General features: G+C 43.2%; 1 protein-coding gene across 4 annotated transcripts; it reads right to left on the reverse strand.

Annotated features, from left to right (window-relative positions):
- Positions 1 to 753: 753 nt before the first annotated feature.
- MEIG1 (meiosis/spermiogenesis associated 1) lies at positions 754 to 14,669 on the reverse strand. 4 transcript variants are annotated; one of them, XM_062211345.1, is made up of 4 exons: positions 10,825 to 10,897; positions 10,087 to 10,325; positions 6,760 to 6,926; positions 754 to 1,519 (listed from the first exon to the last, which is right to left on the reverse strand). In XM_062211345.1, exons 2-4 carry the CDS (start codon positions 10,142 to 10,144, stop codon positions 1,391 to 1,393), a joined length of 354 nt encoding a protein of 117 aa, XP_062067329.1. In that variant the 5' UTR covers positions 10,145 to 10,325; positions 10,825 to 10,897; the 3' UTR covers positions 754 to 1,390. The 4 variants fall into 4 exon arrangements, with proteins under 4 accessions (XP_062067329.1, XP_062067333.1, XP_062067331.1 ...); XM_062211349.1 differs by lacking the exons at positions 10,087 to 10,325; positions 10,825 to 10,897 and adding an exon at positions 14,611 to 14,669; XM_062211347.1 differs by lacking the exons at positions 10,087 to 10,325; positions 10,825 to 10,897 and adding an exon at positions 12,070 to 12,094.
- Between the last annotated feature and the right edge of the window lie 138 nt (positions 14,670 to 14,807).

The following is a 14,807-nucleotide window of genomic DNA, read 5'->3' on the forward strand; positions in this document are numbered from 1 at the left end:
ATGGTTAACATTGCTTGCCTTGTTACTTGGGTTATTTCTGCAGCACACCAGGCAACACTGGAACATAAGCTGTTTTAGGTGAGGGAACCCAGAGGCTGACCCTGGGATAAGGCTTCAAGTGCAAGGAAGTAATTCAGGAGGTCAAGAACCATTTGTGGGGGCTGAGGGTGTGGCAAGAAAGAGAGGCATCCCACAGTGTGTGTGATTATCTAGGTAAGCACTATTGCAGATGACTGAGCTTAACTCCTACTGAGGAAACCCTAGGAGCCACAGTAAAACATAAACCTCAGACTGCTTCCTCAAGAGCTACCACATTGCTAGGGGATTCGTTTTTACTTTTTTTTTTTTTTTTTTTTTTTTTTGACAGGCAGAGTTAGACAGAGACAGAGAGAAAAGTCTTCCGTCGGTTCACCCCCCAGATGGCCACTATGGTCGCCATGCTGCAGCCGGCGCACTGCGCCGATCCAAAGCCAAGAGCCAGGTGCTTCCTCCTGGTCTCCCATGCGGGTGCAAGGCCCAAGGACTTGGGGCATCCTCCACTGCCTTTCCGGGTCACAGCAGAGAGCTGGACAGGTCGAGGAACAACTGGGACAGAATCTGGCGCCCCAACCGGGACTAGAACCCAGGGTGCCAGCGCCACAGGCAGAGGATTATTAGCCAAGTGAGCCCCGGCACCGGCCCATTTTTACTTTTAAACATGTATTTATTCAATTTGAAAGGGAGAGAGATCTCCCATCCACTGATTTGCAACAAACATATAGGAGAGGCTGGGGCAGGCCAGAGTGTGCCTTAGCAGGAAGCTGGAATCAGGAGTGGAGCCGGCACTTGAACCTAGGCTCTCAGATACGGAGTGCAGGTGCCAAGTGGCAACTTAACCACTAGGCCAAATGCACAGCCAACAGTCATCAGTGGAAGGCTGCTCCTGGAGCAGCATTATTCCTTGGTATTTCCAGTCTGACCAGGAAGAGGTAGAGGACCCCAGAGGCAAGAGAAGGTCCTGTTGTAGATCTGGCTGTTCAAAGTGATGTTCTATACAGAGGAAAACGCGGAGAGTGGGAAAGCTGTGCTCTAAGAGCATACACAAGTAGCCTAAGCGGTGGGCAGGTTTCAAAGGGGGCAACTTCTTTCCCCACACATATCAGAGGTTCTGCCACAGTTACAATGGTCAGAAAGAGCAGGGTCATGAAGGGTACAACTTTAATGCTTCTGCAGTTGGATTTCAGAACAGGACAGGGTGATGAATAGCTATCAGTTTCATGGCTTTGCATTTCAAAACATTAAACTGCAGGGTGCATTCAGAATGCTTCTGTACATTGATAAACATGCACATGATGCAGAATGAAAGAATGACTTCTTAACGTGTAATGGACAAGTATCAATAGAAGAAAGGCTAGTAAGCATAAACTTTCACTTTGTGAACTTCCTTATCATCACATTCCCTCTGTTTGTTGTAGTAATAGAAAGTATTGTCCCTTCTCTGAAGTTTCTTCACGTAGCCTGTTTCTGGCCAACGATCTACCTGCACAACAAAAACCAGAACACACATGTTGTAATACCAGATGTATTTTTAACTCATATTTCGCTCTCAAATAGTTAAAAGTCAAACTCACACACACACACAAATGAGAGTATAAGACTAAATTTAAAAATTCTTGAGCCCTTACAGAGAGTATTACTCACACACAGTACATATGTTACATTGAAAGTTTATACCATGGAGTGACCAAATCACTGCTGCTCTCTGGACCTCAATTTCTAGATTTAAATTTCTAGAATGTGGCCAAGATAGAGAAAATATTCTAGATAATCTGTATTTCCTGCTTCATATATCTACAAATGATTTCAAACATAACTTCTAAAAATAATATCTCAGGGGAAAAAATAGGGCAAGGCCCAGGCTGCATTCTGAAGGCACTGCCTGTAGACTGTTGGGAGGGAAGCAGCTAGACTCAGAAAATGTCTAAAGGGCCAGTGCTGTGGTGTAGTAGGTTTAGCATCCTCGTTCGACACTAGCATCCCATATGGACACCAGTTCAAGTCCCAGCTTCTCCACTTCTGATCCAGCTACCTGCTGATTGCCTGGGAAAGCAGTGGAAGTTGGCCCAAGTGCATGGGCTCCTGCACTTGCGTGGGAGACACAGATTCCTGGCTCTGGATCAGCCCAGCTGTTGCTGTTGCAGCCATTTGGGGAGTGAGTCAGTGGATGGAAGACCTCTTTCTGTCTCTCCTTATCTCTGTCTGTAACTCTGCCTCTCAGGTAAAAAAAGTAAATCTTAAAAAAAAAAAAAAAAAAAAAAAAAAACCACCTACAGATTTAAAAAAAGTATGTAAAGGAGCATGAATATTTCCTTCTGCCCAAATTTCAAGGTTTTAATAGAAATTTGAGATGAAGAATATAATCTGCAATAAACCTTTCTTCTTTCCACTCTCCTTTGTTACATTCTGCTTGGGTTTGTTTATTATTTGGCTTGATGTGATCTGGACATTTTTCTCCCTTCCTCTTCAAAGTCAATGTTCTGCCTTAATTAGATTAATGCATTTCTTTCTTTCTTTTTAATATTTATTTATTTGAAAGGCAGAGTTACACAGAGGCAGGAGGAGGGGGTAGAGACACAGCGAGAGAGGTTTTCCATCTGCTGGTTCACTCCCCAGATGGCCACAACAGCCAGAGCTGTGCTGATTCGAAGCCAGGAACCAGGACCCTCCTCCAGGTCTCCCACACAGATGCAGGGCCCAATGACTTGGGCCACCTTCTGCTTTCCCAGGCCATAGCAGAGAGCTGGATCAGAAATGGAGCAGCCAGGACTTGAATCAGCACCCGTATAGGATGCCGGAACTGCAGGTGGCAGCTTTACCACTACACCACAGCACCGGTCCTTGGTTAATGCATTTCTTTGTTGTTAAATATGTTCCTTCTGGATTTTGTGAGATGTACTTTGTCATCATCAGAAACCCATTATGTGAGTTTTAGAAAACCACGTTCTGTTCTTCAACACCTTATTTGAAAGGCAGAGTTACACACAAGGAGAGGGAAAGACAGCGAGAGAGGGAGATTCTCCAGTCACTGGTTCACTCCCCAGATGGCCTCAATGGTTGGGGGTGGGCCAGGACAAACCCAGGAGCCTGGAATTCCATCTGGGTCTCCTACATGGGTGACAGTAACCCAAACACTTGGGCCATCTTCCACTGCTTTCCCAGGTGCATTAGCAAGGAGCTAGATTGGAAGAATAGCACCTGGAACTCTAACTGGTGCTCATATGGGATACTGGCGTCACAGACAGGGACTTAATACACTGTACAGCACCAGCCCCAGTCCTTCATTTTTCATAGTCTCCATTTATTTTTTATTTTTATTTTTTTGACAGGCAGAGTGGACAGTGAGAGAGAGACAGAGAGAAAGGTCTTCCTTTTGCCGTTGGTTCACCCTCCAATGGCCGCCGCGGTAGGCGCGCTGCTGCCAGCGCAGTGCGCTGATCCAATGGCAGGAGCCAGGTACTTCTCCTGGTCTCCCATGGGGTGCAGGGCCCAAGGACTTGGGCCATCCTCCACTGCACTCCCTGGCCACAGCAGAGAGCTGGCCTGGAAGAGGGGCAACCGGGACAGGATCGGTGCCCCGACCGGGACTAGAACCCGGTGTGCCGGCGCTGCAAGGCGGAGGATTAGCCTAGTGAGCCGCGGCGCCGGCTCATAGTCTCCATTTATGAATCAAATCTTTCAGTGGGAAGAAAAGATGAATACATTGTGTCCTAATAGTGCTTTTTTGTTGTTATTCATGAGTTAGCAAAAAAAGAAAAAAGAAAAAGCTAACAGCGTATTTGATAATCCTTGGCAAGCCCTCAGATATAGATACAGAACAGCAGCCAGGATCAGACATTTAGCATGGGGGCTTAAGTTGCTGCTTGGGCGCCTGCATCCTATATCAGAATGCTGGGGATTGAGTCCCTCCTCCACTTGGGATCCAACTTCTTGCTAATGCGCCGGGGGGCGGGGGAGCGGGGGGGGGGCAGCAGATATTGGCCCAAGTATTTGTGTACCTGTGGGAGACCCCAGTGGATTTCCAGGCTCCTGGCTTTGGTCTGGCCCAGCCCTGCATACTGGGGGACATTTGGGGAGTGAACCAGTAGACTGCTTTTTTTTTTTTTTTTTAAAGACGCATAAATGTTGACCAACATAAGGTTTTCTTGTTCTTGTTATTTATTTTCTACTCCAAGCTATGAGAATAAAATCTATCATTTATCGACCAATTACAGCATCATGACGGCAGGCACTTCAACGACATTCCATTCTAGTTCCTGTGACAGTTCTCTAGCACAGCACTAACAGCACTGCTTTACAGTTTAGGGAAGGCAGACTCAGTGCAGAGCCTTTAGACTCAGTGCAGAGCCTTGCCCAGCATGACTCAGCTAACAGGAGTCAGAGCCGGTGCAAACCCTGGACTAATGGACTCTGAGGCCCATCTTCTTCCCCTGGCTCAAGGGATTTGTTGAGTTCAGGCACTCTCTTACCTGTACTTTTATCTCCCAAAGCTTTGGCATAGAAATTTTCACATGAAACACAAAACCTCTTTCTTTACATGATTGCCAAGTCAGTAGTATTGTTCTTCCTTTAACTACACCCAGACACCTGCATCCCTACTCTCAGCAGCAAACTCATTATTTTTTTGTGGGGGGGGACTTCTCCTTTAAGGATGTTCTTTGCATTCTCTTAAATCTGAGATTATTTGGGGTTGGGGTTTAGGTAATAACACAAAGGGTGTTGTGTTTAACACTGCCTCTGTAGTCCCAAGCTTAAGGCAAGGCATAGAGTTTATATTAGAATTGCATTAAAATGGTAATTCTGTGTTATACTTATTTACAAGCTGTAGGTAATATAGTACTGAAAACTACTTTTTGGCAATTGGGACAGAGTAAAATGTCAGTACACACATCTTCATCAGTATGTTTTAACTTCATTCCTTATGAACCCCAATGATGTCTATTATTGTCTGTTAAATTAAGAAGTTGATTACATTTGTGCTCTGTATTGCTCCAAATCCTTTTCCTTGCTACTTTACTTATTAATAAGTGTTAAGCAAAGGCCAAAGAGTACAATGAATGAAAGGAAAAAAGAGATTATAGAGATCTGAAAAACCTATATATTAATGAATCCTTGATAAACTGTCAGTTAATAAAAAATAAAGCTTTGTGGCAGCCCCAAAATTTCATGATTAAAATTTGAGAGTGCTGCAACAGGTTCATAGAAAAATGGAATTACAGTGTTTATTTTGGTGCCCAAAAAGCCCTTGAAATACACTCACCCTTTTTTCTTAATGCATTTCCCATGAATGTTTTGAATACTGCTCGTTTGCATGTATTTCACAATGTTTGTATCACAATAAACTTACCTTTTCATTTTTCCATATACCCTCATATACTCATTAATGCTTTATTATATTTTATGACATAAAGATACTTAAAAACTGCATAGTAGTCAGTAGAATAAAAACTTAAACTCCTAGTTGGTGCTAGCATTATAGTGTAGTCAGTTAAGCTGCTGCCTGTGACACCAGCATCCCATATGGTCACTGGTTCAAGGCCCAGTAGCATCACTTCCAATCCAGCTCCCTGCTAACAGCCTGGAAAAGCAGTAGAAGATGGCCCAAGTGCTTGGGCCCCTGCACCCATGTGGGTGACTGGAAGAAGCTCCTGGCTCCTGACTGTGACCTGGCCTAGTCCCAGACATTGTGGCCATCAGGGAGTGAACCAGAGGATGTAATCTTGTGTTCTCTCTCTTTTTCTCTCTCTTTCTGTAACTCTGCCTTTCAAAAAAAGAAATATTTAAAAAACAAAACAAAATTCTACAGCCAGCAGAATAAACAAGTTCAACAAAAATCATGCTGTAAAGGGATGCCCTGTCTAGGTTTTGGTCTTATCTTCAGAAAACAAAGCTATGTATCCACTCTCTCAAGAAAGCCTGGAATGTACATCCAATGTACATCAGGAACTATTCCTAATGACTCTCAGTCATATATAATTGTGGGTTTTTTTTAAAGACTTTATTTATGTGTTTGAGAGGTAGAGTTACAGATAGACAGAGGGAGAAATAGAGAGAAAGGTCTTCCATTCACTGGTTTACTCCCCAAATGGCCACAATGGACAGACCTGGGCTGATCCAAAGCCAGGAGCCAGGAGTTTCTTCCAGGTCTCCCACATGGGTGTAGGGGCCCCAGCACTTGAGCCATCTTCTGCTTTCCCAGGCCTTTGGAGAGAGCTGGATCAGAAGAGGAGCAGCCGGGACAAGAACTGGCACCCAAATGGGATGCTGGCGCTGCAGGCAGAGGATTAACCTATTGCACCACAGTGCCAGCTTGTCGTGTATAATTTCTGCTAAAAAAAAAAATCAGAATTTAAGCCCTTACTAATTCATGCTTAAAATACCAAAGAGACAGGAGTGAAATACTAGTTATCCAACAGGCTCAGTCTCTGACCACACAAATACTTGAGTGAGGCAAGAAGACTCTGCTTTTATATTCTCCCATAAAAGGTGCCTTGAGCAGAGTACAGCTGCTAATGAAAGCTACAAATTCTGAATATGTCCCGCTAAGGCACCGCCTCTTCCACCAACGGGTCCTGCAAATCACTGTCCTGGGCCTGCGTCTCCTGCTCACTAAAATGAGAGTTGGAATAGAAGTCTCTTCCATCATTCTCAGGTTCTTTTTTTAAATGCTTTTCAGTGACAAAACTCATTGTGAGTTCAGGTTAACAGCGGTATAAATCTTACCATAGAAACTTGTTTCACTTGTTTATATTCAACTTCATCCCGATATCCTGCTTGTTGAAATCTGTACAGATTTTCTATCTCTTCTGACCATTTTTTGGCACGACTTACTGATTTTGGTTTCACATCAGAACTAGCCATGGCTACAGAGGCCTTAGTACCAGTTATCTCTGAAAGATGTCAAAACAACATTAATAGATAACATAATAATGACAATTTTGAAATTCCCTTTAAGAATGTACAGAACTGAAATATATGTGTGAGAACCCTTTTAAATATATTAAAATTTTAACATTCAATTCCAACATTAAAAATGATTTATGCTCTATTTTGGAAAAAATAATCCAAAAAACAAAAAGCCCTGAAAGATGCAGAGAGAACTGTTTATTTCTTCAAATAAAATTGCATTCCAGAGTTATGGAATGATGTCTTAAAAGCTATGTAACAATGTGTTGTTTCAGGTAATAGCTTGCATATCTCTAAAACACTCATATTCGTAACTATAGATTGTTAAAAAAAAAATCCCATGACCACTACTTTTAATTGTAATCAAATTATATTCTCTGTCTCTTATTTCTTAACAAAGACATGTACAATCAGTCTTCTTGCTCTCTTCCCTGTGATGTTGCTGGGAAGAGATCTATTCTTCCTTTTCCCGTTTCTTAATTGCTGGGAGCCAATTAATGCAATCCATTCACTCAGGTTACTGTGGCACATAATCCCATGCTAGACCAATGTGAGAAGATACACAATCACAAATTCCACTACAGTTGTAGGGCTCAAGAGACTGAGAGCACCGATTTTAAAATAGTGACCTTAGAAATATTCAGCTCTAATTTATTTGTTTATTCAATAAACTTGCATAGCCAGGCTTTCAAAATACAACCTTGCACTTATCTTTCTGTTACTTCTTCTTAACAAATCTTATCAGTCATTTAACTAAAATAAGTGACTGGTATATTTAGGATTTTCACCAAGATTCTTTGAATCCATTCTCCCATTATGATATAGATCTGTGGACTTCAACACATTAAAATCAGACTTCACAAAGTAGATCCTATAAACTAATTAATATTTTTAAAGTTTTTTTTTTAATCACAATAACAAATGCTCACTATAAAAGGTCAGGAAATACATTAAAGTACAAAAAGGAAAGGGAAGATCATCCTCACAGGAGTTAGAAATAGCCATACTTACTGAGTAAAGATCATCCCAAAAGGTTTATAAAAAGGAGTCTTACAATAAATGCTTTTACAAGAGTCATAAATTTAGCATTATGTGGATTTAACGGGGTGGGGGGTAGAAAACCAAAATTGGTGGATTTGCTGAAACTCAGAGGAATGCTCCTTCAGTGTGAAAGATGTAGCCTAAAAGTCCTCTGAGTAGTTAATAAAAAAAAAAGACAATTCTGGCAGAACGCTGAGTCACCTGTTTTCCAGTCACACTCAGGCACTGACTGGCTCTTCTCTGTGAAAAATAAGAAGATTGGTCTGTGCTATGCTATACCCCTCTAGATTGTTACATTACTTACTTAACACTTTAAAGATGGTGGCATTTACTTTCTATTCTGAACCGTCTTTCCCACAGTTGTTTGGACTAATTTGCAGATTTAAAGGAATTTATATGAAGTTATTTGAGCCATAGAGTTCTCATCTTGATGAAAGTAGCAAGTACATAAATGGGTATATCATTATGATTACTGTTTAGATTTTCTTTCAGTGAGCATACCAACATGTCTGTTGATCAGACCAAAGGAAATTAGAATTTTGTTAGTATGGACTTTAAAAAAAATTTTTATCTTTATTTAGATTTAGGCTCATGTTGGCATTTTAACACAGTTCATTCTTACAGTATTATTTGAATTTATGTAAAATTTGTACTATCTGACAGAACAGTTATAAATAAGCCATGTTTCAGTGAAAATTTGCCCTTTAATTCTGGTCACTGACCACTGATACACAATAGATAAGGGGGCTTCTAAAAGTTCTTGGAAAATTCACATTTTAAAAAAGATTTATTTCTTTATTTGAAAGAGAGAAGGAGAAACAGATCCATCTGCTGGGTTACTCCCCAGATGGCCACAAAGCCAGGGGCCCAAAGCTTCATCCAGGACTCTCACATGAGTGCAGGGCCCAGGCACTTGGGCCATCTTCTGAGGCTTTTTCCCAGGCCATTAGCTTGGAGCTGGATAGGAGTGGAGGAGCTGGGACAAGAAATGGCGCCCATATGGGATGCTGGCATTGCAGGAGTGGCTTTACCCACTATGCCACAATGCCAGCCCCTTCACATTTCCTTTTAATTCCATTTTCCTTGAACTTTAAGCCCCCTTATACTAGTTACAACAAACAAATGAGTTGGATATATATATATATATATATATATATATACACACACACACACACACACACACACATATATATATATATATGGTACAGCCTAACAATACATTTACATATATAATTCTAGAACATCTATAACAGAAAAAACACACTAAGAAACACAAAGTGTAAATTCACTGTATTAAAGACACACTCAAAATTAGTCATGTTTTTATATGAATTCAGTGGCTTACATTGCTTTTATGGATCAAGTGTATTTTCTAAAAGTAGTGGTACAACCTTAATTTTTTTGCTTTATCAATTTTTGCTTCAGGATTGAGTGTTACAAAAATTCTTGTTCACATTCATGCAGAAAATAGGTTTTTATGAATGTCATCATTTTGATTTCAAATAATCATGTCAACTATGTTATACAAATACTACATTTAATAGAAAAGAAGAAAATAGGCTGCATTCAGTTGAACTTCTGGAGAAACCACCATTTGTCTTATTAGAAATGCACATCTAGATATTTTGTTTTCTCAAAAGTCTAAATGGAATATGAATGTAATTTTCACTATGATAGGAACCCTAGTTGCTACTATCACTCTGTTCTATAGTATTGGCACAAATTCTTTTTTTAGGGAGTAAGGGTGTCACTCTTGAAAACACAAAATGAAGTTACAATTAGGAAAGATGAACTTCTAATTCCTCGATGACATGTTTCAGTGATCCTTGGAAATTCAGTGGCAAACTAATTCTGCTAGTTACAGCACTTTCAAACCAAATGATTACTCTGCTAACATTTGTGGCTCCCAAACTAGCAAATGGTAATTCTTGAATCTCCAGTCTATGAAGACGGAACTGTATCAAACAGTGTTAGGGCTGATATGAGCATTAAAGAACCCTGCACCGATCTGCAGCCCTTGCCCATCTCAAGTTGCACTGTGACACTGGACGCCTCTGATGCAGGCAGTCACCCCAAACGACCCTGCACGGAAAACCCTTTTACCTCCTTTCGCTCTGAAACGTGTGTTTACCTCCGTGGCAGTCAACCCCGTCAGCATCATCCTCCTGCGTCTCCCGTTTCGCTCTTCCTCCCCTGCCCCCCTTTGATTATTTCCGTTACTAAGCGGCAGCAGGACGCGGAGGAGCAGCCCTTTACAGAACCCGGGTTAGGACGCTCAACCTTCCTGGGCTTCTGGTTTCGGAACCGGCACAGAAGAGTCGCATCTGAGGGTCTCCAAAGTCCTTCAATTCCCCAACCAACATTGGGTTTGCAGTCGAAATACAAAAGAGGTTCCCCAAACACGCCTTGGCGTCCTCGGGCCGGCGTGCTGAGCTGCGTTGGTGCAGCCTAAGAGCGCCCCTGTGGGAGCCCCACAGCCGGCACGCCTCCCCCGTCCCTCAGAAATCACCAGCTTGTGTCTGTGCTTGGAGCAGGCCATGACGGACAAAGTATTCTAAAAACCAGTGATCTAAGGATTGAGTCCCCAGAGTCACAACCGCTAAAGACAAAGGGGGCACGTGAGGGCCAGGAGCCTTACAGGACAATCAGACCCGAAACTCAGGAGGAGCCAAAGAAGGCCATTCATTAAAAAGCAGTGTGGATGTGAATACCCGGAGCCAGCAGGAGAAAGGACACAGGCAGCACCCAGCGGCAGCGGCGGGCCGGGGAGGGCGAGGGACGGAGGGGTCAAGCCCCTAGCGACGCACCCACCCACCCGGGGACTCGGCTCTCCGTGGTTACCCTCCGCCGAGCAGGAGAGGACCGGGGCGCTGCACCCGGGAGCTCGCAGGCGGACACGGTGGTGCTCACGTTCTCCACTCGAGATCCGTAGGCCGGGGCAGCGGGAAGCCAACTGCCGCCGCCTTTGCAACCCTCGCGTCGCCTAGCAACGCGTGGGCCGCTCGGGTCCCGCCCAGTTTGCGCAAGTCACGCTCCCTGGGCGCGGGTCTTTGTGCGCATGTGCAAGGGCTGGTGGCTGGGACCTGTGGTCTTTTGACAAGTTAAAGAAGCGAATGTTGGCAGAGGTAGAGTGAGATGTGTTATTTGCTGCCCTTTGAGCCCCAGCCGGAGTTCCTAAGAAAGAGGTTTTTGGCCCTCACGGGACTCTTGTGTCTACTACTGTGTGGGGACTGAAAGAAAGAATCCACAGGGCGGGGCAAAATGCCAGTGGCATTTAGTAAACCTACAGTAAATGGTATTTTTTCTAACATTACCTTCATTATATTTTAAATACCATCTATGTTAGTGAAAAGTGATCAGATTCAAGATATATCTTGAAAATAGAGCTATCATAATTTGCTGATAAATTACAGTGGAAGAAAAAGAGGCAATGGCTTGGTGCTAGAACCAATACAGGTGGAGCAGCCCTAATAAGGAGATTCGAAATGCTCAAAAATCTGACACTTGAATACAGACATGACCCCACTAGCAGGAAATTCCATACCTGACCTCCTGTAATGGGCCACAGTCAAAATGCAGGAACACTAAAAAGAATGTATAAAAGTATACTTAGGCTAGATCTATACATGAATTTCATGTTTAACTTGGGTCCCATCCCACAAATACCTCATTATATGTGTACACATATTCCAAAATCTGATGAAGCACTTGGCATTTCAGATAAGGGATACTCAACCTATAGTTAAAATTTTAGAATTTGAGCCAGTTCTTAAACACATGCCATGGTACAAATTATGTAAACTTCTAATTAAATGAGTCATATCAAAACAAAGCTAACATATATTAAAAGTAAAATAAGCCTAAAACCAAAACACCAGCCCCATCTACCTTACTGTGATACCAAATTTTATTTCCTCAGCCTAATCTTCCTCTGGATTTTACACTTGTATATTCAACCAATATTCAACATCTATTTGGTTGTGCAAAACAACTTCTGAAACTTCTACCTTTCACTGGTCAAAACCCCTGCTCCTTCCTTGTGTTTCCTTTTTAGTAGGTAGCACCTAGAATCCCTCTTTCTCTTACCTTTCATTCCTTTCCAGAAGTAAAACCTTTTGGCTTTACAGCTCTCACCAGTCCAGGCCACCATCATTTTTCCCTCTGGTCCTTGCAATAGCCCCAACAGGTCTCTCTTGCCACTTTCCACATCCCTATTGTCTGTTCTCAGTGCAGCAGTCAGTGCAGTCCATTTAAAGTCTAAGTCATGTTGTGTCACCCTGGTTTACAGCTCTGCAATGGCTTTCCATCTTCTGCAGAATAAAAATCTGTCCTTACAAAGCCAGCAACGCACTACGAGATTTGTATACAACCCTGACTCCCTTTCTCTGTAACTGTGGATCATTTGGCCCCACCACACTGGCCTAACAGTACTTAGCACACAGTAGGTGCTAAAGCAGTATATTTTATTAGTGTATTTAACCTGATCCTGTGGAAGGAATATGGTAAGGGAGCTAGGGGAGTGGTGGTTTTCTGGGATTTGAATCCAGATTCAAATAACTAGCAAATACTCAAATAATAATCCAGATTCAAATAACTAGTTCTAATAATTAGCAACATGCTCTTGTGCAAATTACTAAGCCATAGTTTCCTCAACTGTAAAGTGAGTACAAAAATTGTCAATCCGATGGGTTTGTTGTGAGGATGAAATAATAAGTATGAAACACTTTGGGAGCTGCTGCATAAATGGTAGAGAGTATTTCAATCAGAATGTGCACTCCATGATCACAGAGATTTTTGTAAACTTTCTTCACTACTGTATGTTTAGAGCTGAAAACTGAAGAACAGTGTCTGATCCACAGTAGAGGGCCAGTGACTATTTGCTGAATGAATAAGTTAATCCTCACTATCATCTTCACTGGAGCATTGAACAGCTTTTCAACTGGCTCCCTTTTCCAGCCTGAATTCTTTCTTTCTTAACATTTATTTATTTGAAAGGCAGAGTCACAGAGGGATGGAGAGACAGAAAGGTCTTCCATTCTCTGGTTTATTCCTCAAATAGCCACAATGGCCAGAGCTGAGCAGATCCAAGGCCAGGAGCCAGGAGTTTCTTCTGGGTCTCTCACATGGGTACAGAGGCCCAAGGACTTGGGCCATCTTCTGCTGCTTTCCCAGGCCATAGCAGAGAGCTGGATTGGAAGAGGAGCAGCTGGGACACAAACCGGCACACAGGTGAAGGCTTAGCCTACTATGCCACAGCACTGGCCTCAAAGTATTCTTTATAAAATCCAATCCAGTGGTTCTCTGAGTTTATGGCTGCAAGAACTAGCTGACACTCTGTAAGGTTGGCATTCTGATTCCTGATTTCCCTGGTAATAACATATTTCTGATGTATTCATATATTGCTTTGAGTCTCTAAAGAAGCACTGATTTACCGTGTTCTGATGCCATCTCTCCATTGATTGAACACCACTTGTAGAATTCTCAAAACCTGATTTTTCTCACCTAACATGCAGCGAGCCAATCACTGACAGTGGGGTTGTGGAAGAAAGTCAGTACTCATTGCAGAGCAAAGAGCTGGGCGGCTGTGACTTGGTTCCCTGGTCACTTCAAGGGGCTGTACCTGGGTAAAGGTTCCTGTAGATTGAAGCTGGGGTTGAGAGGTGCATGGTCAGCTGGTAGGCGTGTCCTGGAGTGGTGGGTACTGCTTATGGCCCTCCTTTAATTAGTCAGGGATGTCGTGTTAATCTGGGACTTTTGATGATGACAAAGTGGGCTTCAGAGTTCTTTGGGTCCTGGAGTTCCTGGGGAGGGAGGACCCTCAATACAAGACCAAACAAGACATTATCTACAGGGGAGATAAATGACCTTATGACTCTTGTGATTAGGGACACTGTGCCTCAGTTCAGTTCATCTTAGTAAGAGGTTGATTTGTAACACAAACTCTAAGCTGCAGGAGGGAGGCTGGGGGGACTGTGGGAGTCTAGAAGCTGATAGCATCTAGCATCTGCATCAAAGGCACCCTAAAGAGACTTAGTTTCATACTGGAAGGCACTTCTTAGCCATGTGGCCACCTGAGTCTCGTCACAGTGCAAGATTGCAGATTTGTTCCAGTTGTCTGTGATTAATACTGTGAGGTCTAAAGAGACTCACTAGGGAGATGCATAATAAATGCCATTGTGATTTCTGTTTGGTGACTCTTAATACCAAAACCTGTTCAGACCTTTCCCGCATCATCCATCTAGCTTCCTAAATAGACGTAGCTCCAAAGGGCAGAGGGCGAGGCCAGCGGCTAAAGCATCGTTTGGATTTTCACTTACATAACCTAACATCATATCAGAGTGCCGTCATCAGAGATGGCTCAGTCACAGTTTGCCGACGGCGCATATACATGGAAGAGGGAATCTACCGTGAGTCAGAGACAACTTTCTCATACGATTAGGAGAAAAAATGCGTTCAGCTTTCAGCAGACTCAACGGAAGCGAAACACGGCCTGGTTTCAAAGCGCACCTGCTCGACCCATATCGCCTTCTTGGATGTGGCCACTTGACAGGTGTTGTGTTTGGGTTTTCCTTCACGCTTCGGTTAACTTCACAGACACAGGCGGCTGTTTAGCAGAACGACACTCACGTTTTGTTTGTTGATTTCTGTCAGGGGCCAGACTTCGCTCTGTCTCCTTGATCCTCAGCGCCAGGCGGACCAGAAGATTCGGGGTTTGCAGCGCAGCTTGGGTGTTTAAACCGCAGCGCGCTGAGGCGGGAAACCCCTCCCGGCGCTCCTTAGCTGCGCCCGGCCGGCGGGCTCCTCTGATTGGACCAGGCTGCGCC

The sequence above is a fragment of the Lepus europaeus genome, chromosome 14 (genome assembly GCF_033115175.1).
Source record: "Lepus europaeus isolate LE1 chromosome 14, mLepTim1.pri, whole genome shotgun sequence".
Classification (NCBI taxonomy): Eukaryota; Metazoa; Chordata; class Mammalia; order Lagomorpha; family Leporidae; genus Lepus; species Lepus europaeus.